General features: G+C 46.2%; 1 protein-coding gene across 2 annotated transcripts in view; it reads right to left on the bottom strand.

Moving 5' to 3' along the window:
- KREMEN1 (kringle containing transmembrane protein 1) overlaps nt 1–14720 on the bottom strand; it is a 68593-nt gene extending 53873 nt beyond the window's left edge. For both annotated transcript variants that reach the window (XM_039225677.1, XM_039225684.1), the window contains exon 1: nt 14607–14720. In XM_039225677.1, the coding sequence (XP_039081608.1) occupies nt 14607–14703 (97 nt within the window). In that variant the 5' untranslated portion in view covers nt 14704–14720. The remainder of the gene's footprint in view (nt 1–14606) is intronic.
- Nucleotides 14721–17339: the final 2619 nt, after the last annotated feature.

Raw genomic sequence — 17339 nt, 5'->3', positions numbered from 1 at the left:
TCCCTCTCTCTCTGACCCTCCCCTGCTCATGCTGTCTCTCTTTCTCTCTCCTAGAAATAAATAAAAATCATTAAAAAAAAAATACTACTACTAATAATAACAATAATAACCTATATTAATTACCTATGCAAGGGAATATAACATGAAAGGCACATCATCCTATTATAATTCTGTTTAAGGTTATCAGGCTGCCGGGGCGCCTGGGTGGCTCAGTCAGTTAAATGTCCGACTTCGGCTCAGGTCATGATCTCACAGTCTGTGGGTTCACGGGTTCGAGCCCCGCATCGGGCTCTGTGCTGACTGCCAGCTCAGAGCCTGGAGCCTGTTTCAGAGTCTGTGACTCCCTCTCTCTCTGACCCTCCCCTGCTCATGCTGTCTCTCTTTCTCTCTCCTAGAAATAAATAAAAATCATTAAAAAAAAAATACTACTACTAATAATAACAATAATAACCTATATTAATTACCTATGCAAGGGAATATAACATGAAAGGCACATCATCCTATTATAATTCTGTTTAAGGTTATCAGGCTGCCGGGGCGCCTGGGTGGCTCAGTCAGTTAAATGTCCGACTTCGGCTCAGGTCATGATCTCACAGTCTGTGGGTTTGTGGGTTTGAGCTCTGCATCGGGCTCTGTGCTGACAGCTCAGAGCCTGGAGCCTGCCTCACATTCTGTGTCTCCCTCTCTCTTTGCCCCTCCCCTGCTCACTCTGTCTCTCTCTCAAAATAAAATAAAGACATTTAAAAAATGTTTTTAAAGTTATCAGGCTACCATCAGCATAGAAAATATATATGATGTGAATGAGCCCTGTATTGAATCCAAACATTCGATGAATAAGAGATAAAAGCTCAGGTCATGATTTCACAGTCATGAGATTGAGCTCCGTGTTGGGTTCTGTGCTGCTCACAGTGCAGAACCTCCTTGGGATTCTCTCTTTTCCGCTCTCTGCCCCTCCCCCACTTGTGCATGCTCTCTACCTCTCTCTCAAAATAAAAAAAAAAAATGTTTATTTTTGAGAGACAGAAGCAGTGTAAGTGGGGGAGGGGCAGAGAAAGAGAGGGAGAGACAGAGAGGAAGAGAGAGAATGCCAAGCAGGCTCTGTGTTATAAGCACAGAACCCAATGTGGGGCTTGAACCCAACCAAACTGTGAGATCATGACCTGAGCTGAAACCAAGAGTTGGACGCTTAGCCAACTGAGCTACCCAGGTACCCCCCCAAAATAAACATTTTTTTTTATTAAAAAAAAATCAGGCGCCTGGGTGACTTGGGAGATTATGTGTCCAACTTGGGCTTAGGTCATGATCTCACAGCTTGTGGGTTCAGGCCCCTCGTTGAGCTTTGTGCTGACAGCGCAGAGCCTGCAGTCTACTTTGGATTCTGTGTCTCTGTCTCTCTGTGCTGCTCATAATCTGGTTCTCTCAAAAATAAACATTAAAATTTTTTTTTAACTAAATAAAAGAATAAGAAGTAAGAAAAGGGGCACCTGGGTGGCTCAGTAGGTTAAGCATTGTACTCTTGATTTCCGCTTAGGTCATAATCTCATGATTCATGAGTTTGAACCCCGCGTTGGGCTCTGCACTGACAGTGAGGAATTCTCTCCTTCCCTCTCTCTCTCTTCCCCTCTCCACCTCAAAATAAATAAACTTAAAAAAAAGTTTTAAAAAAGAGGTAAGAAAAAGTTATAATGGAGCAAATAGATTTTTTTAAATGTTTATTTGAAGAGAAAGAAAGAGAACACGTGAGCATGAGCAGGGGAGGGGCACAGAAAGAGGGAGAGAGAATCCCAAACAGGCTCTGTCTGTCAGCACAGATCTGGACACAGGGCTTGATCTTGGAAACTATGAGATCATGACCTGAGCCAAAATCAAGAAAGAGTTTAATTGACTGAGCCACCCAAGTGCCCCACAAATAGATTTTTCTTAATTAAAATTTCAACTATGTGATGAGACACATCTTTGTTTATATGTTCTAATGAACCATATAACTCAATATCTGTATGTATTATAATTGAGGAAAATGTCAAGTTAATAGAGTCCCAGCCAACTGAACTCTGCCAGCTTGTACATACGTAGCATTTTTAAAGTTTATGTTTAAAACCATGAGATGTTCTTTTAAAGTAATTAAGACTTGACATATATGAGTTAGAGGTAGGAAAACAGCAGTTAATCTAAAAGACATTCTATTCCTTGACAAGATTTAATAAAGTTGAAGGTTATGTTCTCAAAGAGGCTCTATAACTAGGTCATTGCTAATTACACTATTTGTCTGAAGCCACACAATTGAGAAACATAATTTTTCTCATATTGAGTCCAGAATATTCCTAGTTTTCTGGTAAAATTACTAGTTGGATCTCTATGCATGATATTTATGAGAGTCACTGTTTTTAATCCATCAAAGTTAAATGTCTGTTCTATGTAGGACTACTCAGCGCCTCTAGTGACCCGATGTTGGAAGAATTCAGCTGGGTTTGACCCAGTTTGGAATCAACATGAGTCAATAGACATTAAATTCAATTATTTTATGTCTCAAAATAAGACAGCAGGAAACATTTTCCAATGGGAATATCTTCTGTTCTTTTAAAGATATCTCTAAAATTTGGTAAGTGGGTAGAATTATAGAAATATAAGGCTTAGGTGGAAAAAGCTCTTTTTAATATTTAAAGGGCAATACAACAGTGTTGTCAAATGTCTGCTCAACACACACTCTGCTGGGTTTCTGGTACAGACTGGTGTCCAGTGGGAACTTGTGGGTACATCTTCAAAGCTCATGCTCTTGGGATAAACTGATTTTTGCACACAGACATTCAAAAGCGCTATAGGAACGCTTATTTCAGCTATGCAAACCCTGAAGTAAAGAGCAAAGAGACACATGACTGTGGGAAGCCAGTAGTTCACAACATTTTCCTACTCTGACATGACTGAGGTTAGAGCAGTTATTCCCACGATCATATGGAGGCAGGTTATCAGATCTAGACTAGAGAGAGAATAAATTTCTGTACACATAGTACATATGGGAAATCACTGGAATAAAGAGGAAAGGATACCAGATAACTAGCTGACACTGTATGGTTTGAGCAAATCACCTGGACACTTGAGACCTCTGTTTCTTCACCTGTGAAACAATGGGTTTTGAGACAGATGGTCTCAATGGCCCTTCACTGTAAACTCAAATATCAAGATTCTATCTTAATGAAACTGAAGTTCAAAAGTCTGGAGTGATGTGATTGGAGAGTACTGATGGCTCAAAATCTCTTCCAAGCTTAAAACTCTCTAAATCTGGGACACCTGGGCACCTGGGTGGCTCAGTTGGCTGAGCGTCCGACTTCAGCTCAGGTCACGATCTCATTCAGCGAGTTTGAGCCTAATGTCAGTCTCTATGCCAACAGCTCAGAGCCTGGAGCCTGCTTCCGATTCTGTGTCTCCCTCTCTCTCTGCCCAATTAAACAGTTGTGTTTAATGCACTGAGATACCCAGGTGCCCCAAGAGTTTTTATCATTTAGAGATACTTACTGAAATACTTATAGATGAGATGATATATCTGAGATTTGTTACAAAATAATCTAGTTGGGGAGAGGAAGCCAGTACAAATGAAATAATATTGGCCATGGCTGATACTCTTTGAAGCTGGGACACGGATATACACAACTTCTTACATTTGTCTATGTTTGCATGTGTTCTCAACTTCCTATAATCAAAATTTGTTAAAAGATACTTTAAAAACATGTTGTTGTTATAATTAATCTCCCTTAGTTTCTTTTTAAAAGCTGTAAACAAACTCAATCAGCTGTAAATTCAGTCATCTAAAATTAAGATCGACAGTCACAGATCATGTTCTTGGGCTATGTATTAACAGTTGAAATGATCACAGAACAAGCTGTACTCTTGCCCAAAGTGGAATTACCATAAAAATAATCACTCTAATGTTTTTAAAGTTATCAGTAGCCTTTTCATTCAAAATCTTTTAGATCTTTCTTCTTATTCAGGGAAACAGTGTCCTTAAAAACAGTAACAGAAGAAAAGGTCATGCCTCTCTAAGTTATTTTAACTAAAGAATTTATGCTTTTAGAAGGACGCTTGAGGTCTTCTATTTGAAACTCCAGTTTTTTCATTTTTATTAACAGATGAAATATTTAATTATTTAAAAGCCTATTCCAAGAAAATTGAGCCTACCATAAGCATAGGACCAGAGGTTCAAATTCAGAAGACCCAGGAAAACACTTCAGAGAGGAGTTCTCATTATTTGTTGTATAAAATTTTTAAAAAACAACCCAGAATGCAGTGCTGTTTGGGCACCACTCTTTTCCCATCTGGCTCTCGTCTGGAATATGCTCCACTCCTACCCAGGCAGGACCCACGGGAAAACATGCCACGGTTGCCACTGTGAAGGACATGTGTTTCTGCCAAGGACAGTCACCATGAATACGCAGTGGTTGAGGACTCTGTATTTTGCATTTAGGATATTAAAAATGCATAATCAAACTGAAGACCAAAAGACAGCTTTTGAGAAAGAATCTAGGTCTTTAACATACACAGAGAGATGAAGCCAAGCCTCGGTGAAAGAATGGACTCACTCGGACAGAAGTCAAAAGTGAGAAGAACTTTAGTTTCACAAATTAACCATGGATTCTACTGCCAATACCACCAGAACATATTCTATAGCTTTGGTGACAGTACCTCTCTTGATTTAACCTTTGAATACAAATGGATCTACTTCAATCTTGAAATGAAATTTCAAGACTTAGTTTTCATGTAAGGAAACAGGAAGCTTGAGGTTTTAAAACTCAAAATCCAGTTCTCTGATGGACAATAACTTAGTGTTTTATAAGCCAACTTTCAAAGAAACAAAAACAAGATAAAAAGAGGGAGCACTGTTTGAAAGGTCAGTGTCTAGAATAGATAGCACTATACTCCTATAGAAACTGGGGGCCCTAAAGCAAGTCCCACAGCCTGGTCAGACTCGATCACCTTGAACTGTAATTGCTTAAGAAGCACCTGGTCCCGCATCCACTAGCCCATGATTTCTTGCACATCTCATCTTCATATCTGCAGCAAGGACAGACCCCTCAGAACGTGACTGGCAAATGTTAGCTGAATAAGGGAAGCAGGCACATGGGAGGCTTGGGGGAAAAATGCATTACAGACATATTCACCCAACTTATGGTGAGCAATCATGGCTTATCTAGCAATGACCTATGAAAATATGAGAAGTTCCAGGAAAGTTTAGGTAAATCAAATACTTGAAAATCAAATATTTGCTATTTAAACCAGAAGAATCTCCTATTTAAAGGAACTCTATGGTGAAACCATTTGTAATAGGGAATAATCAATTGCCTTTGTAAAGAAAATATAAATTTTATACTCTGAGTTTGCTTTAAGCAGGAGACACCTGGCACAAATCCACTTTGCCTCTCTATCTCTTGACCGACCTTATCTCACACTGTCTGAAGCTCTCCATTGGTATAAAAGGAGATAAAACAAACTGATATAATCCAGCTGCTGGACAAGTCTCATCAGTATTGCCTGTGCCCTATTTTTACTTTCAGATGGCAAGAAAGTCCCCTATAATGGAGTCCTGGAGGGCAGCCAACGTTCCATGGAAGCCAGGCTGTGGGCTACTTAGTCTCCCTTGGTTGATACAATGGCCAAATAATACAAGAGTTCTTGAGCAGGGAGCTGGCGAGCAGGGCGACAGCATGTCCCTAGAGCCTAACTTTTTTTTTTTTTTATTGTTTTCTTTTTCAAATGTTTATTTAAATTCTAGTTAGTTAACATGGAGTGTGACATTGGTTTCAGGAGTAGAATTTAGTGATTCCTCACTTACATATAACACCCAGCCCTGGAGCACATCTTTAAAATAAAACCCAAAACAATAAAGTGGTGGTCTTTTATGAATTGGCACAGGCCTGAGTCCTAGTTAGAGATGCTGGGCATACAGACAGGAGGCATTCGATAAGCACTTGTTAGTTGGTCCCAAGGTAAAAATATGAGTCAAGTGACAAGTTTCAGAAGCTTCAGCCAGGGAGACAGTTTTGGGCAGAAGGAAAGACTCAGTGTAGCACTAATTTATAAACAAAAACAAGCAGAAGCTGTCATGTCTAGGTCAGCCAGAGCAATAAGGGTAGTCAGTGACCAACAGATTGATTTCATAGTCAAAGGTATAAAGTTTCACGGCTATACAGGGTTGCCAGAGTCAGCAAATGAAAATACAGGATGCTCAGTTAAATTTGAATGTCAGATACAAAACTGATCAAAGTACTTTTTTAAGGTAAGTATTCCCAAGTACTGTATGGGATAGATTTATCCAAAAGAAATTATTCATTGTTTATCTGCCATACAAATTTAACTGAATGCCATTTGAATTTAACTGTATTTAATCTGGGGATCTTCCTCTAGAGAGTAGAAACATGGTGAATCTCAGATGTCTTTACTCCATTTAGGTTTCCAAAACACGGTCCACAGAAATGAATATGGACCTCAGATATGGATAATGAAGAATCTATTTCCTTAAGAGTGATCAACAAGAAGTTGATCAGAGTTGCCTTCTCCTAGGCCACAGTGAAGGGAAGGACAAAAGAATAATACAATTAGGATGGGGTTTCTCAACCGTAGCGCTATTAACACTGGGAGTCAAATAATTCATTGGCGGGGCCATCCTGTGCACTGTAGGATGTTTATTTTAGCAGCACCCCTGGCTTCTCTACCCGCTAGATGTCAGTAGCATACTCTACCCCATCCCACCCCACCCCGAGTTGTGACAATCAAAAATGTTTCCAGATATTTCCAAATGTCCCCTGAGGGCAAAATCTCCTGCAGTTGAAACCACTGAATTAGAAGAAATGGTCAAATAAACAGAAAGTGTCGTATCCATTAACCAGTGGTCACATAACAAAAGATTCTTCTCAAGGGAAAAATTCTCAGCACACCCTGGGTGCTCAAGCCCGTAATAAGGATGAGAGGCCTAGCCATTTCAGCAAAGACAATCAAAAACCCCTCATGTGCCACAAGTCCTAGAGAAGAATCTTCGGTGAGCCAAGCCAATGAAGCTGTGCGTGGCAGCGCACAGATCACAGCAAGCAGGGCGTCGTACCCGGCCTTTGAAGACGTTCCTTTTAAGTTAACCTCCCTTCCAACTAAACTTTTTCCAAATCTCTTCCTGCCATTTGGAAGTTGAGCGATTCTCAGCTGAAAAGGCCTGTATATACGAGGTGCAGATGGCGGCAGTTACGGCCCTCACCAGATGCTGCAGTCTCTAATTTGATTGAAAGGATATAATTAGACAACAGAAACACTTTAATGAAAGAGCAAAACATGGAGGGAGGGAAGGATTGAAGGCCCTTAACTGATGCCAAAACACCCACCAGTAATAGAGGCTTTGAGTCTGGGGAAAGGGAAGGGGAAAGCCCCTTAAAAGGACAGTCCCCATCCTGTTTATTTCCCCATAGACATAGGAAGAGGGATTTTATTATTGTAGATTTCCACTGTATTTTATGTGGGAACAATCTGATTAAAACCAGAAGAGTCTTCGGAAGAACATCAAAGAAAAACAAATATGGCTTCTGTGGTCATTATTAAAAATATTTTTACCAGCCCAATAATTGTCTTTGAAGATGAATTTTTATAGATTGAACAGCAGCAAGTAATTTACATACTGTGATGGCACTGGTAAAGGATTGCTACCCTTGTTGAAGAGGACTACTTGGTCGCCATGTTTTCTCGCAACCTTAGGCCACCAAGGAACATGGAACGTGGACAGCCATTTAACATCTCTGTTTAGAAGGCATAGCGAAACCACGCAGAGTGAGTTGTATATGCTGATGCTGCAACCATTTTGAATCATCTTTAAAAGTGGCTTATGTTGTTTTTTACTATTTCCTAGCTTTCAAACTTTGAGTGTGAGTATACTGCTCTGGTTCTAACCAAGAATCTAACCAAACTGAAAGAAATCCAGCCCTCAGAGTCTGAAGTTGCTAATGTGGTGTGACACTCGGGTTTGGAAGCGGCTGCAGGCTCCTCAGCCCACTAGAAGCGGGGCCCGCCCTTGTGGTAAATTGAACAATAAAAGTTTAATGCTTTGGCGACTTGCCAAGGATTAAATCAGTGGCAAGAGAAACTAGAAGCTGGGCCTAGCAGAGGAGCAGCCCCTAGAAGGTCCTGTTATCATTGCGAGGAATAAAGGCAACCTTGCAAGTTAGGTGGCCTAACATCTTATTTCTGTGAGAGGTGCTCCCTAGCACCCAACTTCATTTCACTTCAAACTGTTGCAAGTTCAGGACGCCTGGCTGACTCAGTCGGTGGAGCATGTAACTCAATCTCAAGGTTGGAAGTTCAAGCCCCACGTTGGGTGTAGAGATTACTTAAAAAATAAAATCAGGGGCACCTGGGTGGCTCAGTTGGTTAAGTGAGCGACTTCAGCTCAGGCCATGATCTCACAGTTCATGGGTTCAAGCACGGTGTCGGGCTCTGTGCTGCCAGGTCAGAGCCTGGAGCCTGCTTCGGATTCTGTGTGTGTCTCTCTCTCTGCCCTTACCCTGCTAGTGTTCTGTCTCTTTCTGTCTCTCAAAAATGAATTTAAACAATGTTAAAAAAATTAAATCATAATACACACACACACACACACACACACACTGTTGCAAGTCCAGGCTAAGGAGCTGTTTTCCTAGAAAGATTAGAAGGGGGAGGGGGGAGTAAGGAGCAGGGGATTTCCTTAGAGGAGAAGGCAAACTTCTATATAGTGGCCATTTTTGAGAAGTATGGACACCCTTCTGATATTTCTACAACGGCCTCTCTCCTCTCTCTGTTCAGGGATCCAGGATAATGTCTCCGAGGTGAGGTCTGGGGAAGAAGCCATTGTCGTGTTGAGAAGATAATACTGAAGACAACAGAGAGAGGGAAAAACAGAGTGAACTAGGTCTGCTCGTCCTGCACTAACACATCCGGGTTCCATCCGGACTCTCAAGGTCAAACTGAATATGGAAGGAATGTCAGTCATTGTTCTGCCCCATTCAGGGGCCCTGCACAGTGAGCCAGCCAGAAACTAACCTGCCAAGTGGCGTCAGGGGGTTTGGGGAGATCTTACCTCAAAACCTCCATAGGGAGTTTTCGAAGAGACACATTCATTTCCTCCTCTGTTGTCCCTTTTCAGGAGGCAAAAACTTAGGCAAAAGCTACACATCCAAACTTCCGGCCTCTCTCAAGTGTTTTGCATTAACTGTTCCACAGTACAAACACAATCCGCTTGGTATGTTTGAATGCTTCATTTTGTTTTCTCAACAATGTTTTAATTAAAACAAAATAATCAGCCATGCTAAGCACATTGTTGTTTTTTAAAGGCCACTTTAAAAATGACGACAGAACCGTGGAAATAAAATTCAATTGTTTAGGAAAATGGTAGAGTTTGTTTTCTTCTTCTTCCTTTTTTTTTTTTTCCCTGGCTGTTTTTCTGTGTCTCAGGCTGGTGCCACCTGCTGCCTGGGCTTTCCTCTGAGAAACAGATCTCTCAACGGTTTGCTCCAAGCAACATCTGCATAGTTGAACAAACCATGGGCCAGTTCCAAGGCAGACACTATTTTCTGTATGTAGCACACACGGAACCATACTGAATTTCTCTTTAAGCCATTTTTATTTTTATTTAAAAAAATTTTTTTAAACATTTATTATTGAGAAACAGAGAGAGACAGAGCATAAGCACGGGAGGGGCAGAGAGAGGGTGAGACACAGAATCTGAAGCAGGCTCCAGGCTCAGCTGTCAGCACAGAGCCCAACACGGGGCTCGAACTCACCAACTGCGAGATCATGACCTGAGCCAAAGTTGGACGCTCAACCGACTGAGCCACCCAGGCGCCCCTTTTAAGCCATTTTTAAAGCATTATTAGGGGCGCCTGGGTGGCTCAGTCGGTTGAGCGTCCGACTTTCGCTTAGGTCATGATCTCGCGGTTCGTGGGTTCGAGCCCCGCATCGGGCTCTGTGCTGACTGCCAGCTCAGAGCCTGGAGCCTGTTTCAGTCTGTGACTCCCTCTCTCTCTGACCCTCCCCTGTTCACGCTGTCTCTCTCTCTCTCCTAGAAATGAATAAAACATTAAAAAAAAAATTTAAGAAAAAATTAAAGCATTATTAAAGATCCAAATGTATGTGCATGAACTCCCCCTCATGTAGCTTTATAAAAAAATTGTGGTTAAATATACATAAAATTTACCATTTTAACCATTTTTCCTATATGTCTCCTAAAATTAGTTAATAGTGAAAGCAAAACAGTTCATTTATTCACCAAAATCAAGCCGCCTTTTCACCTTTCCGACCAGTGAACACTGGAAAATAATCAATACACAGGGACCTTGAGCAGGACTTGGCAAAGTATAGCCTCGGGCTCAATCTGGCCCACTCCCTGGTTTTGTATAGCCCATGAGCTAAGGATGGTTTTTAAATTGTTAAATGATTGAAAACAATCAAAACAACAATATTCTGGGGGCGCCTGGGTGGCTTAGTCAGAAACTCTTGTTTCCGGCTCCAGTCATGATCTTGTGGTTTGTGAGTTTGAGCCCCACATCTGGCTCTGTGCCTGCTTGGGATTCCCTTTCCCTTTCTCTCTGTCCCTCCCTTGCTCCTGCACACACCTCTCTCTCCCTCTCTCAAAATAAATAAATAACCTTAAAAAAAAAAAAGAACAATATTTTGTTACATATAAAAATTATATGAAATTTTCCAATTTCATAGCCATGCCCATTCATTTATGTTTGTCTATGGCTGCTTTTGCCCTACAAAGTCAGAATGGAGTACCTGTAACAGAGACGTACAGAGCCCACAAAGCCCAAATTATTTACTGTCTGGCCCTTTACAGAAAATGTCTGCTGGGGCACCTGGGTGGCTCAGTTGGTCGAACATCTGACTCTCGATTTCGGCTCAGGTCATGATCTCAGGCTTGTAGGATTGAGCCCTGTGTCAGGCTCTGCACTGAGTGTGGAGCCTGCTTGGGATTCTCTCTCTCTCTCCCTCTCCCCAGCTCGTGCATGCTCTTTCTCTCTCAAGAAAAAAGAAAATGTCTGCCAACACCTGACCTTGACCCTCAGATGGGATTACAGGCCTCCAAATTCTAAACTAAAGATGTTATATTGCCCATCACCAAAAATCCCGAATCTGTATGTGGTAAAGGTACCTAAAGCAACATATTTTACCTTCATCATTTATTGCTGTTGCTTTAACTATACTAAATAGTGATATTATCAGTAATATCTATATTAGGTACACCAACTTGTTGTTCATTAGTAGTGAGCCTAAATGGAACTTCTTTTTGCTTTCAGATTTATAAAAGGTCTCATTGCATATCCCAAGCATTTATTTTTTTATTTTTATATTTTAAGTTATTTATTTATTTTGAGAGAGAGAAAGAGAGAAAGAATCCCAAGCAGGCTCTGCACTGTCATCATGGAGCCTGACATGGGGCTCAAGCCCACGAACAAACCATGAGATCATGACTTGAGCTGAAATCAAGAGTCGGATGCTCAGCTAACTGAGCCACCCAGGCACACCGCATATCTCAAACAGAAAAACATCTTTGTCTAGAAGCCAAAACAAATTTTCACAGAAACATCAGAGTTCTTGGATATCAGGTCAGTTTTGACAGGTTTCTATTTCTTAAAATACTCAAAGTATAAAAATAATGGGTCGACATAAAAGCACGAAAGCATGTCAGTCCACTTTACTCCTACCAGCCCCTGTGCTACATTCAGGTAAACTAACATTAACTAAGTCCCTTAGAGGGACAGGGCTCTATATAGTATGAAGTTCTCACTGTCCACTGAACTTACAGGTTTTATAGCAAGACATACTACTGGCTAACAGGATGAATGCCAGATGAGAATTTAGAGGAGAATGAGCATCATAAAAGGTGCTCACAGCAAATGTAACCTGAGTTGAGAAGCTCTGTGGGGACACACCTGACAGCCCCCAAAGGTAGTGAAACACCCAAGCAGGTAGTTTGCCTTAGGTGGAAAACTCAAATGGCACAATTCCGCCCAGCCTTCTCTGCTTTTCCTACCTGCAGGCTCTCCCCTGCAGGTCAGTAAATTCCAAATGGGAGCCCACTTCAGAGATCCCATCAGCCGTAGGGCCCTGGCTGCCTTCCTCCTAGAAAGAGGAGTCTAGATTCCGCCATCAACTTCTGTCCTTATCAGCTGTGAAGGAAGGGAGAGAATCTCAAAGGAAGAATGGAGGGGAGAAGGGAGATCATTCGGGGTTGGTTATACACTGTAATTAGAACTAGCATTGATGGGGAATGAGCTAACTGTTTTTATAAAGTCAGCATTCAAAAATGCAAACCACCAGTAATTTAAATATTATAAAATTGTGCAGAATATAAGTATTGAAATAATTTTTTCCATCCACAAAATTTTAGAGAAAATTACAGTATCAAAAAATATAAAATGGTAAGTTTGGCATATCCTCAAGAATTTAAGAATCTAGTAGGCAGGCTCGAGACAGGATGTGATACTGAAGACCATGTGGTACCTCCCTAAAACTGCTTCTAGAGCTTAAGAGAAAAAGTCCCCAAAGCCCTGGTATACCAAGATGGTAGGAAAAAGAGCTGAGAGGCTTGCTGGAGCAGAAACTTGTCCCACTTCTCATAAATCATCTCACAATGGTTATTTATTTGTCTCTAACTCACTAAATAAAAGCACACCAAGGTCTGAGGTTCAAACTGCTTATGAGCTGCTGCATTTGACCCCTCCTAGCAAAGCAAAGGTGCCTGAGGGGAGGATGCCACCTTCTAACAAACATAAGCAGAGTTGACTCACTTAACACTTTTCAGAGCTACTACTCTGCCCTTTCCAGAAGGGGAGCCAGTTTATTTCCACCCATACCTCTCTCTCCTTAGAGGACATTAAATCCTGACCACAGATGGCAAAGTGGAACTAAGGGGTTACTAGGTTACAGTTATGTTGACATATTCTGGCTCTCGGCAAGATCCTCCTTCATTCTTCTCATACAGCAAATAACAGAAGTGATCAAACTTCTGTAACAGTTTTTACAGAAGCCCCCAACAAAGCTGCCGATCACTCAGAAACTACTTCCTGAGCCTAAAGTTTACAGTTCTTGGAGACCCCCTTCTACTGATCTAAAGCCAAGCTTTGCCTTTTACAGGGCTTAACCAGACTGGAAGCTCATAGCACTCTCAGGGCAAATGAGGTGTCTAGCACTTGGTGAACTGTGAAGCACTATAAAAAGTATTATTAAAATATGTTTATTGACTGCCTTCTGTACGTGGATGTTACCACATCAGGCAAAGGGAGTTCTCATTATCTCTCCTTTACAGATGAGGAAACTGAGGTTCTGAGAGCTGAGTCATGGGCCAAAATCACAGAGTAAGTGACAACACCAAGTTCTATCTTTTTTACTAATCCAAGCTGGCAGGTGGACAAAGCAACTCTGAGTTTTCTTTCAGCAACAACCTCCTGTCATTCCAGCATCACAGTCTGCGCCTTTGGGTGGAGAACCCTTAGCCGGTTTTCCTGCTCCGGCAAACCTGTAATGAACCCTTCCCGTCCCTTTCAGAATGCCCAACTCTCAACACCCAAACAACCTGCAGAGAAATGTAACCGGGCCAGACAACGCCCTCGTCCCTGCTCTTCAACTTGGAAAGAGTTCTGCAGAGAAGGGTGTGTGTGGAAGCAAAGCAAAATCCCAGCTTCCATCCTAGTCTAGGGCCCCACCTCGGGAAGACCTGGCCTTGGCCTGGGGAGTGGGCGACTCTGTTTAAAGTGTGGCATTACCGGAACAAGGGGCTCTGCATTGCACCCTCGGGATAAGCACCCTAAGATCTGTAGGGTAGGTTTCCAATCACCCGTTCCCCCCTCTCACCAAGCTAGGCCCGCACCTGAGTTCGGGAAGCTCAAGAGGCCCCGGAGGTAGGTAGGGGGAGTCCCGGCTGGGTACAGCCGGGCGTCGCGGGCCCCGGACCTGCCTCTTGCAGGACACGCAAGTCAGCTGGACTCCTTGCGAGGCAGAAATTACAGTGCTGGGCAGGCGGGCGCAGCCGGGGACCTGGCGGAGGGGCTGGACGCCCGCTCCGCTCGCCTCCGCACCCGCTCCTAAGCCTGGAGGCGCGGGAGGGCTGGGGACGCGGGGGGCGTCGTTGTGCGGCTCGCGGAGGGGATCCGGCCCGGGGGTGTCGCTGAGGGGCTGGGGGAGGGGGTGTAGCGTCTTGAGAGAGGGTACGCCGCTGAGAGACAGGGCGGGACCCCAGAGGTGCTGGGGCAGAGGGGGCATCCCGGCCCGAAGGGAGTAGCGGCGGAACTTGAGCAGGGCGTCCCGGCTCCTCAGGCTGGGGAGACATCCCCGCCCGGGAGGCGTCGCTGAGGCGCTTGGCGAATAGATCCCAAGAGTAGGTACTGAGGCAGACAGGGCGCCCCGGCCCGGGGGGCGTCACGGAGGGGCCTAAGGGGGAGTCGCGTGTCCTGGGGCTGGCACCGCCCCGGCCGGGAGGCGTCGCTGAGGGGCTGGGAGAAGGAGTCCCGGGAGGTGGGAGCTAGGGGTTGGGCCCCCCAGGCGGGCCGGCCCGCGTCGCCCCTCGGGCGAGCTCGGCGCAGGGCGGGCGCCGGGGCTCGCTCACTCACCGGGTCCGGGGCCGAGGCCGGGGCTGGGCGCGGGCCGGGCCGCCAGCGTGAGCGCGGCGGCGGAGAGCAGGGCGAGGCGGGCGGCGGGCGGCGCCATGGGCCGTCAGTGCGGGGCCCCGGGGCGCGGCCCGGGGGAGAGGGGGCAGCGCCGGGAGCCGGGGGCGGCCATCGGAGCGGGACGCGGGGCTCGGGCGTGGCCCCGCCCCGGCCGCCCGGCAGCCCCGCCCCGGCCCGCCCCCTCCCCAGCGCCGCCACCGCCCCGGCTGTGCTGGGCCCGCCCGACTCCGCCGCGAGGCCCGGGGGCGGAGCCGACTGTGCACGCCCTCCCCTCCCCGAGCGCGCGCCGTGCCTGCCACTCACACACTAGGCCCCGCCCACACACCCCTTCCTTACCTGGGCCCTCCCCCGCAGGGCACTTTATTGGTCCGAGCGATGGGCGGGGCCAGCAGGTGAAGGGCGGGGCCCAGGGCCCCGCCTCCAAATCCCAACGCAGAGCTTTGGCTGGGCTGAAGCCGGACGGGCGCGCGGTAAGCCTTGCTCCACCTTCACTCCGGTCGTGACCCACTCGCGGGCTTGACCGCAGCGGTAATAATCAGAACAGAAGTTTGCAAACCGCTTTTCCCTGTTTGGTTCATCGTAGTGGTTAAAAAAAAAAAAGGGTGCTGTGGAGTCAGTCCGTTCGGGTTCACCTTCCATAGGGTCACCTGTAAGACCTTGGGGGAGGTTTAAAGGAAAAAATAGCTCTCTTACCTCAATTTCTTCATCTGTTAAATGGGGGCGTTGATAGCAAATACTCCCAAAGCGGTTGTACTAAATGAGGCCATGCGTGGAAACTTTTACACGCGCACAGGAGCTTAGTAAATACTGAGTTCCTTCCACAAGCCAAGTTCTTGCAGCCACGAAAGAGGCAGCATACTGAACCCTGTTTCCGAATCCTATCGCACATTCTTTGTTAACTGGGGCAAGTTTCCTGCTCTGTCTGAGCCTCAGTCATCCTCAAAATGGGAATAATAACAAGGCTTTCTTTCGCAAGATTAGATGAGATAGAAGAAAGGACAGCGCCCAGCACAGAGAGGGTCTGGAAGTGGATGGGGCAATGATGCTTTCTTACAGACTGGGAAACTGGGGCTCAGAGAGCGCGTGACTTGCTTAAACTCGGCCCCTGCGTGGCAGGCCCTTTACCCCCCCCTCCCCCGCCCGCAAGGTCTTCCCCGCCTGCGCTCTGGGTCTGTCCGGGGCCCCTCTCCTCCCCCGCACTGCCCCAGGCAGAGGAGATTTTCCTTCTGCTCCCGCCTAAAGCGCCGCGGCGACGCCCCGCGGGGCAGGTCTGGGCGGCGCGCCGGCCGCTTTCAAGTCCCTGGTCCCGGGCTTGCAAGTGCGGGCCTGCGCCCTGCGCGGCGGCGGAGCGGGAGCGTCCGCCCTCGTGTGCCGACTCGCCGCGCCCGGAGCGGGGTTGGGGCGTCCCCGCCCCGCGGGCTCCCGGGGCCGCCTTAGGTACTGCGGCCCTTGCGCCCCCTCGTCCAGCTCCAGGGTCCGCCTCCCCGCAACCAGCTCCCCAGCTGTTTCCTGGGCCGGGCCCGAAGGCGCTGGTGCCTCCCACGAGGCCTCTCAGGCTTGGTCCCTCTCCGCCCACACGACCCAGAGCCCTGGCAAGAAGAATCTGGTTCACTCGTTGTTTTCCCGGTCTCATTCCGGAGTTCAGGGATCCTCTGGGCTCCTCACTGGAGCGAGGGGACCCCCCCCGCACCCCCACCCAGTGCCCAACTCTCCCGTCCTCCACATCCCATCTGGCGTCTCCAGCTCACTCTCTCCTCTCCACCATCTTGGACCTTTTCCACCTTCAAAACCACCCCCTCCGGCAGCACCTGCGAACTCTTCACCTCTGACTAGCATCCTCAAAGGTGCAGGCAGGGGGGCACCTAGAATGAGAATGATATGAGAACACGCAGGTGAAACCATGTGCGGGAACAGGCACTCAATAAAGATGATCCTTCCTCCATTCAACAAATGTTCAGTGAGGAACACACCCAGAGCACCAACCAGACACGCTGGTCCTAGAAATAATGTGACTTTCAGAGAGCACAAAGTACTACAGAGACAAGAAAATGATGTTGATGGAGAATAGTCTGGGAACTGTTTTAAATCGAGTGCGGGGAAACATGTTAGCAAAGCAGGACACAGTTTACAAGGTTCTTTGGAATCTCGTCCTAGTTTCTGAGGAAATAGGAAGGCGCAGACAAGAGGTTCAAAATAGGGTTTATGTGGCCAAGTCTGGGGATTTATGCCTCACCAGGTAGCTTCAGCCTGTCCGGCTGCGCCGCAAGGCAGCTCCCCGGCAGAGTGCGTACCAGCCTTGCGGACAAGCAGAACGCGCTATGTACTTTGCAGGGCCCAGTGAGAAATGAGAACGAGGGGCTCCTTGTTCAAGACGATAAAGAATTTCAGGATGGCTACAACAGAGCGTTAAACCAAGTATGGGGCCCTTCTAAGGTTGGGGACACTGTGTCGCTACCCAGGTTGCACGCCCCCGAGGCTGGCTTGTACAACAGAGCTCAGAAATAGTGGGCAAGCCCCTGCCCCCGCCGGCTGCTATGAGAAGCACCCCTGTAGCCTTCCCCAGGCCTCCCTCCCCTCTTTTGTAGCTTAAAGCCCAGCACAGGTGATGGAAACAGTGCACAGAGGCTAAAAATATAGTCTACCGGGTCTAGGTCAGGGCAATTAACAGCTCAAGGT

The sequence above is a fragment of the Hyaena hyaena genome, unplaced genomic scaffold (genome assembly GCF_003009895.1).
Source record: "Hyaena hyaena isolate Hyena2069 unplaced genomic scaffold, ASM300989v1 scaffold_19, whole genome shotgun sequence".
In the NCBI taxonomy this organism is placed as follows: Eukaryota; Metazoa; Chordata; class Mammalia; order Carnivora; family Hyaenidae; genus Hyaena; species Hyaena hyaena.
Note: the sequence above shows the minus strand (reverse complement) of the source record. Positions and strands in the feature narration are given on the sequence as shown.